General features: G+C 44.0%; 1 protein-coding gene across 1 annotated transcript in view; it reads left to right on the top strand.

Annotated features, from left to right (window-relative positions):
• The window catches only part of ANKRD11 (ankyrin repeat domain 11), a 159,437-nt gene that overhangs the window by 135,701 nt on the left and 1,198 nt on the right, over positions 1 to 22,538 (top strand). The window contains exons 4-12 of the mRNA XM_018557339.1: positions 881 to 1,051; positions 2,063 to 2,266; positions 3,072 to 3,214; positions 5,563 to 5,710; positions 8,618 to 14,533; positions 14,750 to 15,633; positions 19,871 to 19,969; positions 20,207 to 20,350; positions 21,407 to 21,499. Of these exons, the coding sequence (XP_018412841.1) occupies positions 881 to 1,051; positions 2,063 to 2,266; positions 3,072 to 3,214; positions 5,563 to 5,710; positions 8,618 to 14,533; positions 14,750 to 15,633; positions 19,871 to 19,969; positions 20,207 to 20,350; positions 21,407 to 21,499 (7,802 nt within the window). The remainder of the gene's footprint in view (positions 1 to 880; positions 1,052 to 2,062; positions 2,267 to 3,071; positions 3,215 to 5,562; positions 5,711 to 8,617; positions 14,534 to 14,749; positions 15,634 to 19,870; positions 19,970 to 20,206; positions 20,351 to 21,406; positions 21,500 to 22,538) is intronic.

Below are 22,538 nucleotides of genomic sequence, written 5' to 3'. Positions count from 1 at the left end.
CCTCCTGCTGACATCTACAGAACATAGTAGCCACGTGGAGATTGAAGGGAAGAACCACTGCCAGAGGGGGAGTATCAGCACAGAGTATCAACACTTTCAGGCAGCAGTGGAGGTAGTAATTTCTGCAGGGGAAGCTTTGAGGCCAGTTTTATTTACCTGACAACAGTTATGTTTTGTACAGGTTACTGATAAATTATAGAAAGAGGGTTTGATCGAGAGGTGCGTTCATTAAAGCTGGCTATATATTGCTTAAATTTCATCCTGCTGACTCGGCCAAAGTATGCGCTGTGTGTGCGTCTCTGTTGGGACCCCTCCTTTCAACAGATGTCCATTTTTCAATCTTTTACCTAAGGAGCGAATCCGAAAATTCTCAGCCAATCACTTGTAGTCACTAGCCATGACAGCTGTCTGATTACAATTCAGAATTGGGCCAGGGATGTATGGCCAGCTTATAGGTGTTCAGCTTGATGGTTGTTCTCCATTTTGGTGCTGAAACTCCAATGACGGTCAGTTGTCACCATTGACTTTCCCTAATGCACGGTCCTGCTTTCATATATTCAGGTATTTGTTTCAGAACAATCGATTGAAGACTTTTGGTACAAATTTTCTGGTCAGGTTTTCACCCCGGTGCCTCTTCTAAAGTAATGCGGTTTCGTTTCTAGTCGTGCGTCAGCGCTGGCAGTTTTCTCTGGAAAATGTATTCTCGATCGTTGGATCAACAATCTGTGTTCACACTGCATGTCCGTGTGGATTAATAATGGATTCTAAAAGCAGAAATGTATCTTCGTCTTTAAGTTTGAGGAAGTGTGATCTTATCTCGTGCATGGAAGCTGTGCTTGTCTGAAAGCCGTTGTTAATGATGCCGCTTTGTCTCTTGCAGAAAAACAGGGCCCTGAAAGGAAACGAATCAAGAAAGAGCCTGCCAACCGGAAGTCTAGTTTACCTTTTGGCATCGGACTTTCAGGAATGCGGGCCGGGTACCCTTTATCAGAGAGACAGCAGGTCGCCCTACTTATGCAGATGACAGCAGAAGAATCTGCAAACAGCCCAGGTAATGCACACACATGGATATATGGATATATAGATATTGGGACTGACTCTAAAGAAGTCCTGGAGGCTAGCATGGGAGGAGTGGATGAGGGAGCTGGAAAGCAGGAGGTCTTGGGAGGTACGATTAGGAGGATGCTTTGCGACAAGGTTGGAGATATAGAGGGGGGCAGAGTTGTGGATGGCTTTGTAAGTGGTTGATAATATTTTGAATTTTATCCTTTGTGTGATTGGAAGCCAGTGGAGGGATTGGTGGAGAGGGGCGGCAGACAATAGCTGTTGGTAAGGTGGATAAGTCTGGCAGCAGCTTTCCTGATAGACTGAAGGGTTTGTCATACGTCTGTCACAGATCAAAATCTGCTTTTATTTTGCCAACTTAATTATTTACAATATCCCTGCAAGAGCAGTTTATTACTTCCAGAAAGCTGGAAGTCATGAAAAATTAGTGAGTTAAAGATGGCACACTAGATTTAAAGAGCGATGGGTTTTATTGAATTGGTCTTTAAAATTTATGTGTTCACTGTGCTATATATTGCATATATATATAATGGCACAGTGCCAGCAGGTACCCAAAGACTCTTGGCACGCATCTGCAGTTTGTGAATCGTGCCAGAGGTCTGGATCTTGCAGTTCTATTCAGCACCCTGAAATCCCTAAATATTTGCTTTTCTCGCATACAATGATCGGCTTCCTGGCTGCTATCTCTGGACTGGCTCATCACTGTTTGGGGGTCAGTGATAGTTGCTAGTGAATGGACACAGGAGGTTGATGGGGGTGGACCAGACCACCAATCGGGAGGCTGGTTACTGTATGCTGGAGAACAGAACGTTGTGTACAGAAGAACCTCTGGTGTGCAGGTACCTGCAGCTTGGCTTGTTCTCGGCAGGGAACACTTGTGTTGGTGATTCTTCCCGTATTGATCTTGGAAGGAATTTGGAACTGTAGACGTTTGCAAAGTATGAGAGGAAAACTTTATGCAGCAATTACTCAATGTCGCCCTACATTTGTTTTCTAGTTGACACGACACCAAAGCATCCTTCTCAATCTGCAGTTGGTCAGAAGGGGACTCCTAACTCCGCCTCCAAAACCAAAGACAAAGTTAACAAGCGGAATGAGCGGGGGGAGACTCGTCTTCATCGGGCAGCCATAAGAGGCGATGCACGACGTATCAAGGAACTGATTAACGAGGGAGCAGATGTCAACGTTAAAGATTTTGCAGGTAACTGACTGTCTCAAGTACAAGGCAATTCTGTGAATGGACGGGTGGATATATTACTGAATCTCCCCTCCTCCATTCTGTGAAACAAGGCTTTTTTTAAATGGAGGAGGGAGCCGGTATGTGACTGGATGTGTTCACTGTCACAGCCACATCTGGAAATCAAGTGCTGTGAGGAGTTGTCCAGCTTCAATCATTATATGAATTTATAGTAAGCAGCAGTGATCCAGACTGTGAAGAAAAGGTTTTACTGGTAGACATACGTGCCTGACAGCATTTCCTTCTGTGACCTAGACATGAGGTACTATTAAAGGACATTCTGAAATCACTCCATTAGGGTATAGCCAGTGAAAATGGAAGGGGGTCTGCTGTGCAAGGGGAAAGGTTTTATTTTGTGAACTCGATGGACATGGCTTCTCAGCCTAGCTATTAACTTATATTTGCTCCTGGAATGTTCCTTTAAGCTGAAGTTTGTATGAAGTCAGTCACTGTGCTGGTGTGATGGAGGTTTCATCAGGCAGGTATTTTGAGATGGAGCATTCACATCATTGCTTTGCTTTCCTCCTTAGTATAATGCTTCTAATGGATGCTGTGGCCAGTTGTCTGTGACGTATGATGGAGGCCGTGACCTTCCATTACAGGCTTTAGAGCGCAGCTTGTGCTGTTGATAATGTGCAGCTGATTCTTCATCTGGTCATGGTAAAAGCCGTGTTTAGTCGGTTTGCAGTAAATTATCTGTTTACAATGGTTTGTGTAACTGGCACTTACATGGTGCAACCCTCTTCTTCCCCCCCTGTTATGTTTGCAGGTTGGACGGCCTTGCACGAGGCATGTAATAGAGGTTACTATGATGTGGGAAAACAGCTCCTGGCTGCCGGAGCAGAGGTCAACACCAAGGGCTTGGATGATGACACCCCCCTGCATGATGCATCCAACAACGGTCACTTTAAGGCAAGTGCTTGTAAAATGTAGATGTATCCATAGAGATCTGTCCCGAGATTCAAAACAAATTGCATCTGGCTTTCCTTACAGCCTAAGCCCCTCTGCTTATTTTCATCTACATTTGTAACAGCATAAAGGAATATACACAGCAAATGTTATCTTTTTCTATACAGAAGATTTGCATATGTTCATCAATGTAAGAGAAACACACTATTACAGTGGAAGTTTTCCTTATAGGACCAATATACCGATATACAATTCAGACGAGGATAATAGTGTAAAGCTGTAAGTGGTAATTGCCAGTCAAGACTTCACATTTTACTTATTGCCATGTAGCAGCTTTAGAAGCAATGTAAATATTGGCTAAGAACATTTAATAAAAAAACAAAAAGACATAAACAGCGCTCTCGGATGGGGGCCCTGAGAACAGAAGGCTAACTAAAAAGCATGCAGCCCTGGGGAACAGGAGGAGAACCTGTGAATGTAAAACGACAAAGGGTGCAAAGACAATGGAGCACTAGTTAACTTGGCAGACCGTGGTAGGAAAATAACTGTATAAGCACTTACATGTAGATCCTGGGACCAGAGGATGGACGGCCTGTGTGGAGGATCGGGACACCCGTGGTGTGTGCCCGAATCTGGCAGGGAGCCGGTATATAGAAATGTCGACAGGCGGTCAGATCCTATCCCATCCCATCACAGATCTGACTGCCTGTCGACATTTCTATATACCGGCTCCCGCACTCTGATCAGACAGAGACCGAGTACTGACATCCACAGCCGCAGCAGCTCAGCCTGCACCCGACACCGCCGAGTCTCCCTCACACCGCTCAGATCCCGCATTCACATAGCCATGTCACGGACTGAGTCCCCGCTCTGCTTCCCCTCTCCTCGCTCACAGCCTTCCCTCCCTTTTTTGGACGAACGTCTCCAGGCAGTACACCAGCCAGATTCGGGCACATGCCTCGGGTGTCCCGATCCTCCACACAGGCCGTCCATCCCCTGGTCCCAGGATCTACATGTAAGTGCTTTATACAGTTATTTTCCTACCACCGTCTGCCAAGTTAGCTAGTGCTCCATTGTCTTTGCGCCCTTTGTGTTCCTTTTTCGTAAGAACATTTAATGTTTAACTTTAGAAATGGACCGTCCAGCAGTATCAAAAATGATTTCAAGCAGTTCACGTGTGGGTACTGGAATAGACTTGGAGCCCATGTGAGCAGTCTTTAGGCTTGTCGATGGAATCCATGTGACATCAGTTTGCGATACTTCTGATATCATTTAAAATTCATTGTCAGGTGCAGACGACCTGAAAATGGGGGTTTTGCTCTTTCACCGGCTTGTATGGGAATACAAAACCTGTGTGATGTGAACAAAAGGCCATCAACACAGGCCCTTGGGTTTCTTGTCAAACACTGCATTTTCCATTCAAATGCATGCGACCGTGTTTGAGGAAAATGCAGTATTTGAAAAGAAAAGGTTGCATTTTGACCTGCTTTGTCTGCAGTTCAAACATTCCACAATAGAACATGTATCCAAATAAACAGCCAAAAACAGTCAAAAAGGGCACGCAAACTCTGGCCCTTCGGCTGTGATGAAACTACAAATCCAATCCTACATATTCCTCTGGCAGTAATGCCTGTGGTTGTCAGTCTTGCATTGCCTAATGGACGGCCAGAGTTCACGTACCCCTGCTCTAAACTATCATGTACTGCTACCTTAAAGTCAGTAGGATTTTGCTGATCTGTGTTCCAAGCGCACATCAAATGCAGAAAACAGTGTCGACATCCCAAAAAATGGTTTGCTCTCAATTGTGCACTTTTCCTCACTCTTTCACTTCCTCCCTTCTCTTTTCCTTCCCCCTTCTCTGTCTGGTTCTGTGGAGCATCTCCTTGTAGTGGAAGCAAGTATCAGTTATATTCTGGTTATATTTAGCAAAGCCAACTACCCCTGTTTTTAAAACCTTTTGCTTTTTAACTAGACTGGATTTCTTCACTTATAGAAGTTGTCACTTGTCTTGCATTGAACTCTTTTTATGTTTTAATAGGGATTTTTACAAAAGGGTGGAGAGTTTGGAGAAGGCCGGAGAAGTGTACAATCTAGGACAACATAGCTGAACTACAGTGAGCTGAATTGGAGAATTTTTCCAAATCTGCTATTTTGGCCTAGATTGTTCACTTCTCCCGCCTTCTCCAAACTCTTCACCCTTCCGTGAATAACCCTGCAAATGTTTTTCTACCAATGGCATGTGTTTCATGGAGGTCTTGCATCAAAGTTTAGGAAATGCAAATGTTTTCATCAAAGTAACCAAAAATAAAGATTCCTGGATGTGTGGTCTCATAACTGTGCTTACATTCCAGGTCGTGAAACTACTGTTGCGGTATGGAGGCAATCCTCATCAAAGTAATCGGAAGGGAGAAACCCCTTTAAAAGTTGCAAATTCTCCAACCATGGTTAATCTTCTCCTGGGCAAGGGTACCTACACCTCTAGTGAAGAAAGCTCAACTGGTAAGTGGAATCGAGATGCAAAAAAGTGTTCTTTAACCCCATAAGGACCCTATTGCTTATTGTTTTTTTGCACACATGATATACACATTTTTAGGCCTACAAAATTAAAAAAACCCAAAACATAGATTTTCTGTAAAGCCAAGACCCTGTAGAATAAAACAAGGGCAGTTGCAAATGTTTATGTTGCACGCCATTAGTGCAACTTGTTATCAAACCCAAAAATTTTGTGAAAAATCAATTTAACTTTATTTTAGTACCCCAAAACACAATAAAATACCCATTTCTTTTGCAAAGTATAAAGGATGAGGTTGGGACAATGCCCTTGGGTTTCTTGTCAAACACTGCATTTTCCATTCAAATGCATGCGACCGTGTTTGAGGAAAATGCAGTATTTGAAAAGAAAAGGTTGCATTTTGACCTGCTTTGTCTGCAGTTCAAACATTCCACAATAGAACATGTATCCAAATAAACAGCCAAAAACAGTCAAAAAGGGCACGCAAACTCTGGCCCTTCGGCTGTGATGAAACTACAAATCCAATCCTACATATTCCTCTGGCAGTAATGCCTGTGGTTGTCAGTCTTGCATTGCCTAATGGACGGCCAGAGTTCACGTACCCCTGCTCTAAACTATCATGTACTGCTACCTTAAAGTCAGTAGGATTTTGCTGATCTGTGTTCCAAGCGCACATCAAATGCAGAAAACAGTGTCGACATCCCAAAAAATGGTTTGCTCTCAATTGTGCACTTTTCCTCACTCTTTCACTTCCTCCCTTCTCTTTTCCTTCCCCCTTCTCTGTCTGGTTCTGTGGAGCATCTCCTTGTAGTGGAAGCAAGTATCAGTTATATTCTGGTTATATTTAGCAAAGCCAACTACCCCTGTTTTTAAAACCTTTTGCTTTTTAACTAGACTGGATTTCTTCACTTATAGAAGTTGTCACTTGTCTTGCATTGAACTCTTTTTATGTTTTAATAGGGATTTTTACAAAAGGGTGGAGAGTTTGGAGAAGGCCGGAGAAGTGTACAATCTAGGACAACATAGCTGAACTACAGTGAGCTGAATTGGAGAATTTTTCCAAATCTGCTATTTTGGCCTAGATTGTTCACTTCTCCCGCCTTCTCCAAACTCTTCACCCTTCCGTGAATAACCCTGCAAATGTTTTTCTACCAATGGCATGTGTTTCATGGAGGTCTTGCATCAAAGTTTAGGAAATGCAAATGTTTTCATCAAAGTAACCAAAAATAAAGATTCCTGGATGTGTGGTCTCATAACTGTGCTTACATTCCAGGTCGTGAAACTACTGTTGCGGTATGGAGGCAATCCTCATCAAAGTAATCGGAAGGGAGAAACCCCTTTAAAAGTTGCAAATTCTCCAACCATGGTTAATCTTCTCCTGGGCAAGGGTACCTACACCTCTAGTGAAGAAAGCTCAACTGGTAAGTGGAATCGAGATGCAAAAAAGTGTTCTTTAACCCCATAAGGACCCTATTGCTTATTGTTTTTTTGCACACATGATATACACATTTTTAGGCCTACAAAATTAAAAAAACCCAAAACATAGATTTTCTGTAAAGCCAAGACCCTGTAGAATAAAACAAGGGCAGTTGCAAATGTTTATGTTGCACGCCATTAGTGCAACTTGTTATCAAACCCAAAAATTTTGTGAAAAATCAATTTAACTTTATTTTAGTACCCCAAAACACAATAAAATACCCATTTCTTTTGCAAAGTATAAAGGATGAGGTTGGGACAAGTAAATAGATACCCAACATGCCCGGGTTAAAAACTGTGTGCCTGTGAAACGGTGACAATTTTGTGCCCCAAAAAGTCCATAGACACTTAAGAGCACCTACAGGTCATCAGTTTAGGGATACACGCAAGTCTTGGCCCTTGCTGCTCTCCTCCCGGCACCCGACATGCCAGACCCATGCCAGCAGGAGGAGCAGTGGAGCCCGGGAAACACGGTAGGAGGGTTGGGATAATTTACCAGCCCATAGTAGCAATCTGGTGGAAGCTGAGCCGCCAGAATCACTTCAGTTGTGAAGCAGGCTGCCGGCTTTATGATTGAAGACAGCCGCTGGAAGTCTGTGTAAACAGGCCTGCTACCATTGATGTACTACGCAAGTCAGTGGTCGCGATGGGGTCAGTGTTTGAACATTACTAAGCTACCCATGTTAAATGAAATCCATATGATTCTGGAGGCTTTATAATAGGTGGATTTGGTCTTTTCCTTACTGGCACAACATGTCTTTATCTTGTAGTAGTGATTCTAACCAGACAATTCTGTTTTCTCTGTATAGCTATAGTAAAAATCTAGCAAGGGGTTGAGTAACACGGTTGAAGGATTTGTAAGTTCGGACAGCCAGTATTTTGATGCACACACCTATACTAGTTGGGAAGATCGCTTTCTGGTGTATCACTACTGCTTTCTGGACAGTGATTATGATGCTGATTTATTATCCATAGGACAGGCTGAAGGTGGGGATGTGACAGAAATCTGCATTGTTAAAGCAGGTAATATGAGCATTGTTTGGCTGGGCAGTGTGTAAATCATAAAGCTGAACGGAGTTTAAAATTTGTGGGAACGTTAGTAGATGAATGTATTTCAACATTGTATGTAGCAGTTTTCCAACCGCTAAATTTTAAACCCGCAAGCTTAATTTGGTTATTTGGGCAACGCTTCCAATTGCTTTAATATTTATACGAGCCACATTTGCTAAATAAGAGATGTCCCAACACTGCCAGTCAGACTGAAATTTTCAGATACCAATTAGGAAAATTGGATTGGATACTGTTGACAGTGTGGGTCTGACTAGCGCATGGTAAATGTGGCATGTGTGTGCAAGTTTACAAGTTTTTTTTTTGTTTGTTTTTTATCTCTGTATTCATTTGTTTCTTTTGCTTTGCAGAAAGTTCCGAAGAGGAGGATGCACCTTCATTTGCACCTTCCAGCTCAGTGGACGGCAATAACACAGACTCGGAGTTTGAGAAGGGCTCTAAACACAAGGGCAAACGTCAGAACCCTCAGAAAAGCACGCCAGTGAAAGACGAGTACGAGTTCGACGAAGATGACGAGGAAGATCGTGTACCTCCAGTCGATGACAAACATTTGCTGAAAAAAGAGTTCCGGAAAGAGACTAAAGCTAACAGTTCGATTGCTATTCCTAAAATGGAAGTAAAAACGTATTCTAAAAATACAACCGCGCCAAAGAAAGCTGCTCGCCGTATCTTGTCTGATACTTCAGACGAGGAGGACAATTCCATCACCATAGAGGCCCCTGAAAAGCTCCTCCTGTCTGCTCACACCGTTCTACCGAGCAATAAAACCAGGGAGCAGCCTGTAGCAAAGCATAAAGAGAAAAGTAAAGTAAAAAAGAAGCGGAAGAAAGATGCAAAAACAAAGGAAGTAAAGTTTGAGAAGAAAAACAAATTTTGTTCCTCTGAATCTGAAAGTGAAAACTTAGAGAGTGATGTAGAGAATGATATGCTTTCCTTAGAAAATTCAAACTGTGTAAAAGACTCTGCCTTAGCACTGAAGGAGACTTCTTTGTTTAGTTCTCTTTCAGCATCTTCAGCATCGTCTCAAGGGAGTTTAGCATCACAGAAGCACAATGCTAATATCCCTGACCAGCACTCCAAACACTGGAGAACGGACAATTGGAAAACTGTATCTTCCCCTCACTGGTCAGATGTTAGCTCCTTATCGGACTCTACACGGACACGGTTGACTAGCGATTACGATTACTCATCGGAGGATTCCAGTGTGGAGTCTGTGAAACACGTTAAAAAGAAACACGAGCACAAAAAGAAAAGTAATATGCATAACAGCATATACGAAAAGAACTCTTTCCATCATGTTGACGGGGCAATTCCCAAACTAGATAAAGAAGGCAAAGTAGTGAAAAAACACAAAACTAAACACAAAAATAAAGAAAAAGGACTGGTGCAGGCTCCTCAAGAAGTGAAAATCCTTAAAAGTTTTTCTATCGACTATGAGGACTGTAAACAAAAATCAGAGAAGCCTTTAAATTTGGATGTCGATATTCCAGAAAAATTAAAAGTATTAAAACATGAAAACGAGCATCTCCGAAAAGAAGAGAAGCTTTCAAAAGTGAAATCCGAAAAGGAAGACTGGGTCTATAAAGATGAGAGTAGTAAGGTTACCAAAGAAGAGAAGTCATCGAAAAAGGCTAAAGATGGCAAAGACGGCATTAAACTTTTTAAAGAGGACCGAGACCGCTCTGGAAAAACGGAAAAGACGGTCAAAGAAAAATCCCCCAAAGAAGAAAAACAAAAAGTCCACAAAGAAGAAAAGAAAAAGAAAACGAAAGAGAAGTCGTCGAAATCTGAAAAGAAAAATGAACTGAAGGAGGAGAAAACTTCCAAACCGGAAAAAGACAAAAGTTTCAAAGAAGAGAGGGTCAAGAAGGACAAGTCTCACAAAGACGAAGCAACATTTGAAGAATTAAACAACAAAACCAAATTTTTAGAAGATGAAACAAAATACAACTCATCAGATGATCAGGGTTTATGGATATCTGAAATGTCCTCCGATTCTTCCTTTGACTTCAAAGCTGAAGATAGCTGGGACTCCTCATTTACGGACTTTAGAGAAAGCAAAAACGATGCCATCACCAAGCTGATCATCGAATCTGTAAAAGAGGATGTCAAGGAAAAAGACCCCAAGAACAAAGACCGGAGAGATTATATAGAAAGACCATCCGAAAAAGAGACCGTCATAAAAAGGAAAGATCGAGATTCTACTGACAAAAAGAAAGATCAGGCAGATGCACACAAAGGTTCCACCCTGTATACAGGCGAACGTGAGAAGAAAAGGAAGGACTCCCTCGACACCACTAAAACCCGAAAGGAAAAAGATGTCGACTCCACTAGGAGGGATTCTTTGGGAAACAAAGAGCGTAGGGATTCTAAAATAAAACAAGAGGAGCTGTATAAAGAAGATCTGAATGACTATGGGACAGAGAGCTTCTTTAAAGACAAGTCCGAACAAGAGCTTAATACCAAGAATTCTGAGACCCGAGAGAGGCATCACTCTGGGAAGGAAAGGAGGGACTCTGAGAAAAAGGAAAAATCTAAATCTGAAAAACATCGCGAGAAATCAAAAGATTCGGAGAGGGAAAAGCCTGATCGGAGTCAGAAAGAAAAAGAAACAGAGAAAGGGTCTCAAAAGAAAAAAGAGGAAAAGTACAAAGATTTACACAAAGAGAAAAAAGCCTCCTCAGAGCAAAAAACTGATAAAAAAGAAAAGGATTTTGGGGACAAGCGAGATGACAAGAAGTCCAGAAGTAAAAACTGGTATAGCATCGCCGACATATTTACAGACGAAAGTGAAGAGGAGGATAATCAATTTATGCCAGCTTTCAAAATCTCCGAGGTATATGGCAACGAACTGCATAGAATGGACAGTTATGAGCGGGAGAATACTCTACAAGAGAAGGAACCTTCCCAGTCTGAAAAACACCGAAGAAATTCCAATGAAAAACCACATCTGGGTGAAAAACAAAAAGATCGGGAACCAAAAGAGAAGAAAAAAGATAAAGGTCAGGCAGAATCGGGAAAGGAGAAGAAAGAAAAGAATACGGAAAAACACAAAAAGGATAAGGAGTCTCTCGACAAATATCGCAAAGACAGAGCGTCTGTTGATTCTAACCAAGACAAAAAGTCTAAACAAAAGGTACAAGGTGAGAAAGGCGAAAAGAAACACCAGAGCGAGGAGAAAATCAAAAGCAAACACAAGGAGAAATCTGAGAGAGATCACTTTAAAGAACGAAAATCCTCTAAAGGCGAAGCTGAAAAGAGTCTTCTGGAAAAATTGGAAGAGGAGGCCCTCAACGACTACAAGGACGATTCCAATGACAAAATCAGTGAAATCTCTTCAGATAGTTTTACAGATCGAGGCCAGGATGCCGGCCTTGGAAACATGCTGGAAAGCACGGTGGTTACCGCTATAGACTCGGCAGATGAAAAATTCAAAGATTCAGTAGCGGGTTTAACAGAAAAGCTAAAAGAAAAGGAAAGAAATAGGCATTCTAGCTCCTCTTCAAAGAAAAGCCATGACAAAGATAAAGTACGTAAAGATAAGTCTGATAAGAAGGCTGAAAAACTGGACGATATGAGGGAGACCTATAGCAGGAGAGAGTCCATGCAGTATGATAAGGAGACTTCAGCAACAGATGGAGACACTTTCTCTTCGTTTTCGGTTAAGACTGAAACTGAAGAGGAATTAGATAGAAGCATGGACTATGTGTTTGCTTCTGAAAAAGAGAAGCATGATTTTGAAAGAGACTCTTTGAAGAAATCTGAAAAGGACAAAGTATACTCATCTGTCGTAAAAGAAAAGAAAAAGAAAGATAAACACCGCGACAAAAGCAAAGATGACAAACACCGAGATAAACATTTGGAAGCCTTCTTTAAACATCACAGGGAAGAGCAGAAACCTATGAGTAGAGAGAAGGACTCTCCGTTGACCTTAAAGGAAAAATCTAAAGAAGAGGTGGTAAGATTTGGTGAAAATAAAATCAAAGATAGAACAAAGGAAAGCTCTGAGAAAGAGACCATTAAGATCATGAATGGTAATGAGAAAGTCACCCTTAAGGATGCCAACAAGAGAGACGGCAGGCCTCGAGAGAAACTTCTCGGTGATGGAGATCTAATGATGACCAGTTTCGAAAGGATGCTGAGTCAAAAAGATCTGGAAATTGAAGAAAAGCATAAAAAGCACAAAGAAAGAATGAAGCAAATGGAAAAGATGAGGCACCGCTCTGGGGATCCGAAGTTAAAAGAAAAATTAAAATCAGAGGAGATGCGCAAGAAAAGTTTAGACTTGTCTACCAAGAAGCCTTTAGCAACTGATTCACTTCAAAAAGATAAGAAGGCTAAAGACTTATCATCAAATGCAGCACCGCCGGAAAATAAAGTCCCAGCCATTACCGGGAATGATTCTAAAGATTGGCTCAATGGTCCACAAATTAAAGAAGTGCTGACAGCTTCTCCAAGACCAGATCAGAATAGGCCAACAGGTGTCCCTACTCTTACACCTGTGATCTCTTGCCCCAGTTATGAAGAAGTAATGCAGACCCCAAGGACGCCATCTTGTAGCACCGACGACTACCCAGATTTGATGTTTGACTGTTCAGATACTCAGCATTCTTTACCTGTCTCTGCAATGTCTATGAATGCCTGCTCCCCTACGTTCTTTGACCGGTTTTCAGCAACATCTGGTGGAATAACTGAAAACCCAAGTCAGACACCCACTAGGCTACCTTGCTCTGTAAACCGAAGCCATTCGGTCTCTGTTGACACAAGAAGAGTTCCCGAAGAAGAGTTTCCTCCTGCAGAAACAAGATTATATAGACAGCATAGTGTGCCAGCGCCTTCTAGCTTCAGTTCACCAATGCAGATGATGATGATGGATGACAAGATTCAACCACATGTTCCTGAAGAGAAATTCACATGCGTGTCTCCAGGTTACTTTTCACCAGACTACAGAGCAGCATCTCCAAGAGTTGATGATGCTTCTTGTACACCTGCAGCTGTTGCGAGTATTGCTCCATCCCCTGATTGTGGCTATTTAGCTGTTCAGGCAAAATCACCGCAGTTAGAAAGGGATGACTTGCTTGAGCCTTCTACAGAAAGTGCTATTCCTCCTGATCTTGGCCTGCCATGCGACTCAGCTGAAGCACAACAAGCTACAGAATCTATTCTATCCCAAGAACAAAGCTTTTCACCACCCGAGCCTAATTTTATGCAACAGGAACCAGCCTACTTACAAACCGATAGTAACTTTATCACAAATGAAAATAGCTTTTCAGCTGAACCTGACTTCATGCCTGAGGAATCCCCTTATATGCACCAGGAGCCCACCTATATTCCTCAACAGACAGGCTTTCTACCCCAGGAGCCAGAATATTTGCCTTCAGAGCCCTCCTTTATGCCCCAACAACAGGGTTATGTTCTTCATCCGGGATCCAGTTTCCCTTCCGCACAGACTGCTTATTTGCCCCCTGAATCTGGTTTTCATACACCGGATACAGAATCCTCTTTTCTACCCCCTGAACCAGCTTTTTTACCACCACCTACAGAATCTAGTTTCCTTCCGCCTGTTGAGGAAAATACGTTTAGCTCAACTATATCCGAGCCGAATCTAGAATGGGTTAGTCCGCCTAGTAGAAATGCGGACTCTGTTGTCCCTCCAAGTTTAATGTGTAACAACTCAGACCAACCTGGCAACTGGTCAATGGCACCTGAGCTCTTAAAATCTCCCCAGAGATTCACAGAGTCCCCGAAAAGTTTTTGCTCACCCGACAAATCTATTAATGCTTCAGTTCCATTTATTTCTTCTGATTCACCTTTTCCAGTTTCTCCCATTTCCTACCCCATGTCTGAACCAGCCCCATATGAACTGAAAGAGGATAGGCAAGATGCAGAAGAGGATATTCCTCAGCCAGAAGATCCGGGTGCGTATGCATCTCCAACGCCCCTTACCAATTTCTTGAATAACTGTGATGCCCTCTCAGATGAACAGCAGCCTTTGCCGTCTGAGTCGCAACTAAATACAGAGCCTCTTGAAGACACATTGGCTCCAGATAAAGAAAGTTATGTGGAGCCCAGTGATGTTCAACCACCTGCTCAAGATTCAGAACCATGGTCGGACCCATTTTCTTCAGCTGTGGATGATTTGGATCTTGGACCATTTTCCCTGCCTGACCTTCCCATTCCTGTCAAAGAAGAAAATGACCCGGAGATTTGTGGACAGCCAAGTATCATTGCAAGCAGTCCTTGTGTTCCCCTTGATGTGTCCAATGGTGAGGACAGCATTGAAATGCCTCGCGGTGAAATGCCTCGCGGTGAAATGCCTCGCGGTGAAATGCCTCGCGGTGAAATGCCTCGCGGTGAAATGCCTCGCGGTGAAATGCCTCGCGGTGAAATGCCTCGCGGTGAAATGCCTCGCGGTGAAATGCCTCGCGGTGAAATGCCTCGCGGTGAAATGCCTCACGGTGAAATGCCTCGCCCAGAGCCAGTGTCTCCTAAAGAGACAAATACTGTGGAAATGGAGGAACCATCGCATGAAGTTCAGGAACAGAAAGATGACAACGTAGTGGAACCTACAATAGAAACTGCAAAATTATCCCATGATACAAAGCCAGCGTTTGATCCACCTTGCTTTGCAATACCCTATGTACAACTGGAGACTCTTCAAGAAGTAGAGAGTAAAGTACAGTCCAGCCTGAGTTCTTCTGCAGACACATGCACACCAGTTTTGCAGAAGAATGTTGACGCGGATATTAAAGTAACTGACAGTACACCAGTGGAAAACGTCGATCGTGAACCTGTCGTAAAAGTTGAAGCTCCTCCAGTCAACCCTCCAGTAGAAGTTCCAGAGCAAATGCCAAAAACAGTCGATGTTCCAAAACCTCCCAAAGTAGAAGAGATTCCACTACGGATGACTCGAAACAGGGCGCAAATGCTTGCCAATCAGAATAAGCAAAACACTTCCACGCCGGAGAAGGAACAGCCGGTAACAAACACACCATCAACCCGTGGAAAAAGTAAAGTCTCCGAGGAGGAAGATTCCCAAACGCAGCACCCGCGCAAGAGGAAGTTGCAGAAGCCCAATCAACTCCAACAGCAGATAATCACCACCAGTCAGCAGACGCGCGAAATGATCCAGCAGACCCTGGCGGCCATCGTCGATGCCATCAAGTTGGATGACATTGAGCCATATCACAGCGACAGGTCAAATCCTTACTTTGAATACTTACAGATTAGGAAAAAAATTGAAGAGAAGAGGAAAATCTTGTGCTACATCACCCCTCAAGCCCCTCAATGCTATGCTGAATATGTGACTTACACTGGCTCTTATTTATTGGATGGCAAACCTCTGAGCAAGCTTCACATTCCAGTGGTGAGTGCGCCATTCAGGGGATGCTGGATCTTGGTGGAGTGGCAGGGTTTCCTTTTTTAATTACATTTTTCCATATTGTGTCCAGCTTTTTTTCTTGTTTTACATTTCAGTGGCTTTAATGTGTATTTTTGCAGCTTTGTGTAGATCCAGCAATGTGACACGGTCTCATCTTGCCCCTTAAAGAACTTGGGCTACCCCACACTGCAAGGGTTAAATGCTAGTTTTTTTGTCTAGGGATGAAAATAAAGATATATTCACCTGAACCTTGCAGCCAGTTTGCTCCTAGACCGGTCCCTTCAGCCTGTCTCTCCCTCCGCTTCAGTGATGAAATGTCCCTCAGCGTCCATGTTTCAATACAATTGTATTGCACATGATGACTCGATGAACCTTAAACTGCTGGAGCCAGGCGGCAGGTCCAATAGCCAGCCGGCTGCAAGGTTCAGGTATAACTTTTTGTATTTTCTTCCCTACATGAAAACGAGCACTTAACCCTTTCAGTGTAGGGGCAGCCCCACTGCAAGGGTTAAGAATAGTTATGCCCGGACTTATACTATGATTTGTATCCCTTCTGATATGTGGCCTCTGGTAGTCGACTGAATAGGCTTGAACTGTACAGGCGTTTAGTAGCTGAATCCTGTTAGTGAAATCACTAGTGGTTACTCGCTGCTTGTAGGATATGGAGTAGCATGTGGTAGCCGTCAATCCGGCATAATCACACAAAGCTCCACTAGTATGAGAATGATCACTACAAGGTGCTACTACATGCTACTTGTGTAGCTTACTCCATAGGGAGCCGCTTGGCTAGTGATTAACCACAAGGGATTTAAGCAGCAGAATTAGGCTAGTAAAAATGTCTCCTGTAGTGTGAAGTTGGGAATAGACTGTAAATGCTGTTCAACCTGTGGGCTGAGCAAAGAAAATATAAGATTCCTCCATCCCCGCTTAACAGCATGGTTGAAGAAATCCCCCCACCCTCTGTTTCTATCGTATTCTGAAGAATGCCCAAATGGTGCTTGTAGCCGATATCGTTCAGCCGAAGATTTTCCAACCAGCTCCATCAATCTTCTGATCGAGGAATGCCGGCCGGAAGGGTGCCGACAGTGGCACCCACTATGTGAATTTTGGACGTTTCGTCAAGAACCCAGCCAAGGTTCATAGTGTATAACCCTACTTAAGTCTCTTGTATTTTTTCTTTTTTAGCATATACATTTTTTTATTGTAACAAGAAAGAAAACCGTACAAACGTCATGTATCACCCAGGGATACAAAGTATAGTCTGATCATAAATGGGGTTACAGCTTTGCACTTACATCAGCCAGAAGGTGCATATGATATAGAATAATAAACAGCAAAGTTGATCTGCAAAGCATCTGATTAATAGAACGAATTATCAAAATGGTGATGGTGTGATGTCATGCTAAAGGAGGGGCATGGAAGCATTGGGGGTGGGACTTGGTGGCACGGTAGAGTCATTGATGGTTTATAACAAATTGGCAAGTAAGCGGCTAGGAATGTGATGTTGTATTGGTGGATCTACCCAGGAAAGGTATTGGGGATCATGGGATAAGTGATTTGTGATGGAGCTAAAGTGAGGTGGGGGGGATGTTAGAGGACGTCTAGGGCTCCCATGGAGCCACAAAGCTTTTCCGTGAGGTACACTGTGCAGTGCTGGAAAATGGTCATAACATCTTGTAGTTTATTCAAGGGCAATTCGGAGGTCAAAAAAAGTATTTGTCGTGTGGAAGAATAACTCTGTGCGGGATTGATTACATTTTGGTCTCGGCGGATATCCAATTGGTCAAGATGTCTTTTTGCAGTCAGAATACATAAATGTTCCCATCAGGATAGATGAGATGGCGGAGAGGCGAGGGTGGGTGTCGGGGCATGAAAAAGACACACAGCCAGTGAAAGGGTTCTAGAACCGCCAGATTGTCTATTCATATATGAAACGGTAGATTTCCAGGATATGAGGACAAAACCAGACAAAAATCAGATGTGTGAAGTCGGACAGGGAGAGGTGGCATTTTGGGCAGGACGTCAACCAATCCGAGCGAGGTGTTTTTTTCAGACAACAATGAACGCACAGTACGCTCTGTGAATCAATTTGAATTGTACCTCCCTCCATGATTCACTAATAATGGCGGAGTGTACCCCTTTCCAGCCCTGCGTTATGATAGCGTGTGTGACTTCAGGAGATTGTCCCAGGAAGGCAGCCCATTTATGTACATAGGGAGGAGAGGTAGAGGAAAAGGAATACATGGATTTGGAAAGCTATGACAGGGAAACCTTTTGTGTGGGGGAGGACAGGAGGCGACGAGAAGGGGTAAGGTCATGCTCATTCCAGGGTAAGAGATAGATTATGGGATATGAAATGGGAGATTTGAGCATATTGTAGGAAGTCATGTAGTGAGATTTGATATGTGGATTGCAGATCTTGGAATGTTTTGCCACGGCCCTGAGGTGTCAATAGATCAGAAATGGATCGAATGCCTCTAAGTGCCCATGCTGTGAAGGTAAGAGTCACTTCCCGATGGGGAAACTTGGGTTGGCGACAATAGACATCAAGGGGGAGACCATGCCAGGAGGTGGTATATTTTCCGGATCTCTCTCCAAGCAATCATAGTATCCCACAATATGATATTACTCTTAATGGAAAGGGGAAGGGGGGTGTGAAATACCAGGGAGCTTTCCATCGAAGTGTTGGTGAAGGAGGAGGTATGGGTATCGTGCACCCAATCTCGGACATGGCGAAAAAGACTAGCCGGATTGTAAAATCTGATGTTGGGAAGGTTAGCTCCCAGATGTCTCGTAGGTTTTTGCATTTTGGAGAATGCTTTTCTGGTTTTATTTTTACCCTGCAAAATAAATCTAGGGAAGGCTCTATTCAAAGTTTGAATGTCTTTTATGTTTGAGTAAAGGGATAGTTTGCATGGGGTAGAGGAGGCGGGTGAAGCTAATCATAGCAAATGACAACGGCCTAGCAAGGGAAGAGGCAAATCCTGCCATTTCTGCAGTTCATTCGTGATCCCTGGAATGATGGGGGTATAATCTGGGCTGTATAGGTCAGAAGCATTACGTAGGATTTGAATCCCCAGGAATTGGAGGGATTTCGTTTTGATAATGCCGTAGTTTGCAGGCCAAGTGGGAGTTAAACCGGTTAGGGGGATGAGCCAAGGGCATCAATTCACTTTTTTAGCTATATTCATTTTAAGGCCCCAGCAAGTGCCATAAAGATCAATATGGGGAAAGATTTTGGGTAAAGTCTTTATCTTTAGTGGCCACCCATCCAAGTAGCAGGGAGAAGTCAATGCTGGTAGAAATTTACTGTAATTTACCCATGTAGCCAACTAAAATCGGATGGTTTCTGTGTGGAAAGGGTGGCTAATGCCAGCAGTACATGGGCATTCTCCTGAAAACAGACCATCATTTATTTCCCATGACTTAAAGGAGAAATATGAGGCGAGTGATTTTCACTCAGCCTTATAATCTGAGCCAACCGTGACAATCAAACTGTCACGGGTCGGCTCAGTAGATCGAGAAGTGAGCAAACACATACCGTCGCTCGCTCACTCCTCGATCTATCCATGCAGAGAGCCGTGACCGTCACTCACAGCTCCCTGCAAGGATTCCCCCCCTTCCCCTGTCCGATACTCCAGCGACGACTGGCGGAACGGGGAGGGGGCTGGTACAGCTGGCTCTGCTTCTAGATAGGCAGAGCCAGCTGTCAATCACGCAGTTGGGTGGATCTCAACAGTAAAGTCGGGATCCGTCCCCGGCTGCGGCGTCTCAGTATACCGGAGAGCTGTAGCTTGCGGTATACTGATCTTAGGGTAACGGGAGGACGCTAGTTTGTGTCCTCCCGTTACCCTAATGAGAACTATGGGGAAAAACACTGACCCCATAGTTCTCTAATGATCTGTAAGGGATTCTTCTGCACTGTACAGCGCTGCACCCATCAGCACAGTACCACTGATTGATTGATTGATTGTGGATGGCACCCCAGCGCACTGTACTGTAGTAGCCAGTAAGTGTAGCACAATGCATATACCTTATGGTAAAATGCCCTAAAAAAGGTAATGTGTGGTTTTGGGGGGGGTTTGTGCATTGGCAGCTTGTTCTCAATCCTTCCCCCCACACACACACACAGTTTGTGTTGCTGTACTGTACACATTTGCAGTTGTCTCAATCAGACATTCTCATTATTCATGTTGGTGCTTAAAGTGTCTTCTTCCTGCAGATTGCACCACCGCCATCATTATCGGAGCCACTAAAAGAATTATTCCGGCAACAGGAAGCAGTGAGGGGGAAGCTTCGCCTGCAACACAGCATTGAAAGAGTAAGTACACAATTGGCCAGAGAAATAGGAGTCCTGTTGTCTGATGTGACAGCCATGTGGTTTGGAGGCCCCTAACCCAGCCGACCATCTGCTGTCTGGGCTCTCCCAGCCACAATTGGCCCCATGTTTATGTATCTGCGAGGCTGTATATGATCACACCTAGAGAGGTTCGCAGTCTTTATTCCCTTGTTTGATGTGAGCTTGAAGCTGATCTGATTCTCTGGTCTCTCACTGTAGGAGAAACTCATCGTGTCTTGTGAACAGGAGAACCTCAGAGTTCATTGCAGAGCGGCCAGGACAATTGCCAACCAGGCTGTGCCTTTTAGTGCCTGCACCATGCTGCTGGACTCGGAGGTGTATAACATGCCTCTGGAAAATCAGGTGCGTGCTGGGGTGGAACTTTAGGCTTGGATTTTTTTGAAGCGTATGTGGAAAGTTTTGTTGTGATTGAAGATGTCCCGGAATACATAGAGAATGGTTTCCTGTAGGGATGCACCGAGACATGTTTTTCGGTATCCAGTACCAATCTTCTTTTCTTTCTTCCCTTTGTACTTGCCAATACTGATGACTGCATCCATCGGCCCCTATTGTCAGGAAGCGGGGCGGCAGGTCCTGCCACCGGCTTCCTAATTGCCTGGGAAGCTTGTGTTCTATCGAAGGAACACAAGCTTCACTTCACTTACGAAACTTTGAGTAAGCCTGGCTTCCTGACTAATCAAGAAGTCGGTTGGCCCGTCATGAACCACCTCCCAGCTTCCTGATTGGCTAGGAAGCCTGCTTCACTTGTTGCTTGGCAGCCTGGCTTTCTGACCAATCAGGAAGCTGGGAGGTGGGTCATGATGTGCCATCCGGCTTCCTGATTGGTCAGCTAGCCAGGCTGCCTAGCAATAAGTGAATCCGGCTTCCTAGCCAATCAGGAAGCCGTCTCCATGCTACCTCGCGGCCCTGCCGGTCAGAGGGAGATCCGCTATCGGGGCAAGTATTGGAGCATTTGGGTGAGTAAGAGTACTTGCCCAAATACTCAGTATTGGTACTGATACTAGTATCGGTGCATCCCAAGTTTCCTGGATTTCTTTAGTATTGACACGTACCCTTTTCTTGCCTGTTCTTCATTCTTCGTATACTCCCTGCCTCCCTCTGAATGTGAGGAAGTTGGGTTGTAGAAGAGTTTGTTGTTACTTGTATAGATGTTTGAAAAGGACAAATTCAGATGAGCTCGTCACATTTTACTACTTGAAGCATAATGTGGTGGTGGTGTACTACCATACACGCAGTGTGAAAGCACACACACACGTAAGGTCTTGAACACTGCACATCCAGAACACAGGCTGTCAGGCTGTTGTCCTCGTAGCACCTGCATACCTCCGCTCAAAGGAACCCTGAAAACCAGAATCCTTGCCAGCTTGTCTTCACCATTCCTATTTTTGTTCTGTGCAGGGAGATGAAAATAAATCCGTCAGAGATCGGTTTAATGCCCGGCAGTTCCTGTCCTGGTTGCAAGACGTTGATGACAAATATGACAGGATGAAGGTGAGTGCCACGTATGCAGCTTTACAGCCATTGATCCCAAGAATTAAAACTGGTTATTAGCCGGGTTATTGGCTTTTGTATGGAAAGTTGGTACAGTAGAGTCACTGAGGTACACAGACTGCAGAATAATAACTCTAAACTCTTCATGCTTTGCCCACTGCTAGATGGCATAGATGGGCATTGTGTGATAGAAGTGTGCCCTCTAGTGGCTGCATTTACTGTGGCCTGATGGAAAAGTCGGCTGTTTCATGGGGATCTATGGAAAACACTCAACAATTAAGTCATCCTTTTCTAGCAAAGCTTCAACAGCCCACATACTGGGATGTACCTGAAACAATGACATTTTGTATTTCTTTACTTTGCTTTCCTGCCAAACGTAGGCTCAGCTTATTCAGAACAGACGGGGGAGATAGTAACGGTTCTGCTTCGTTTTTGTAGTTCCTAATGGAACACTCCACTTTGAGAAAGAAACAAATTGCCATCACTGCTTGTGTCAGTGAGAACACAGTGTTCAGACAACAGCCAGATATTCAAGGCAAACTCCAGGAAACCTCATCCTATACACATCGCACTGGGGGGTGTAAATGATCATTACAAAGCTGTATGTTATGTTTGGAGGACTGTGAAATATAAAAAAAATCTTACCTGGCAACACGCAATTTCCTACACCGCGCCGAGCTTCTAGGCAGTGAGGGATAAGACTTGTTCAGTAAGCTCTGGTCACATCCCCCGCCCCTCCTCACTACTGCACTATTCACAGAATGCCTTTGTATATTGTGAGAATGCAAGGCATTCTGTGATCGGAGGGGATGGGGGATGTGACCTAATTTCCGGTCAGCATAGTCTAAAGCAGCCAGGGTTCATCCAGAGGGAGCTAGGGGTTCCTTGAGCTATTAACTTTCTCCAATGGTTAACCACTGACACCGCTAATCTTTTTAGCTATGTGGAAGGTGCATTCTACCCCCCACTGACAGCCGCTGTAAAGCATGCCCCCTCCTCCTCCCCCCACTGACCGCCGCTGTAAAGCGGGGCCTCCTCC

The sequence above is a fragment of the Nanorana parkeri genome, unplaced genomic scaffold, assembly GCF_000935625.1.
Source record: "Nanorana parkeri isolate BGI_ZX_2015 unplaced genomic scaffold, ASM93562v1 scaffold280, whole genome shotgun sequence".
Classification (NCBI taxonomy): domain Eukaryota; kingdom Metazoa; phylum Chordata; class Amphibia; order Anura; family Dicroglossidae; genus Nanorana; species Nanorana parkeri.
Note: the sequence above shows the minus strand (reverse complement) of the source record. Positions and strands in the feature narration are given on the sequence as shown.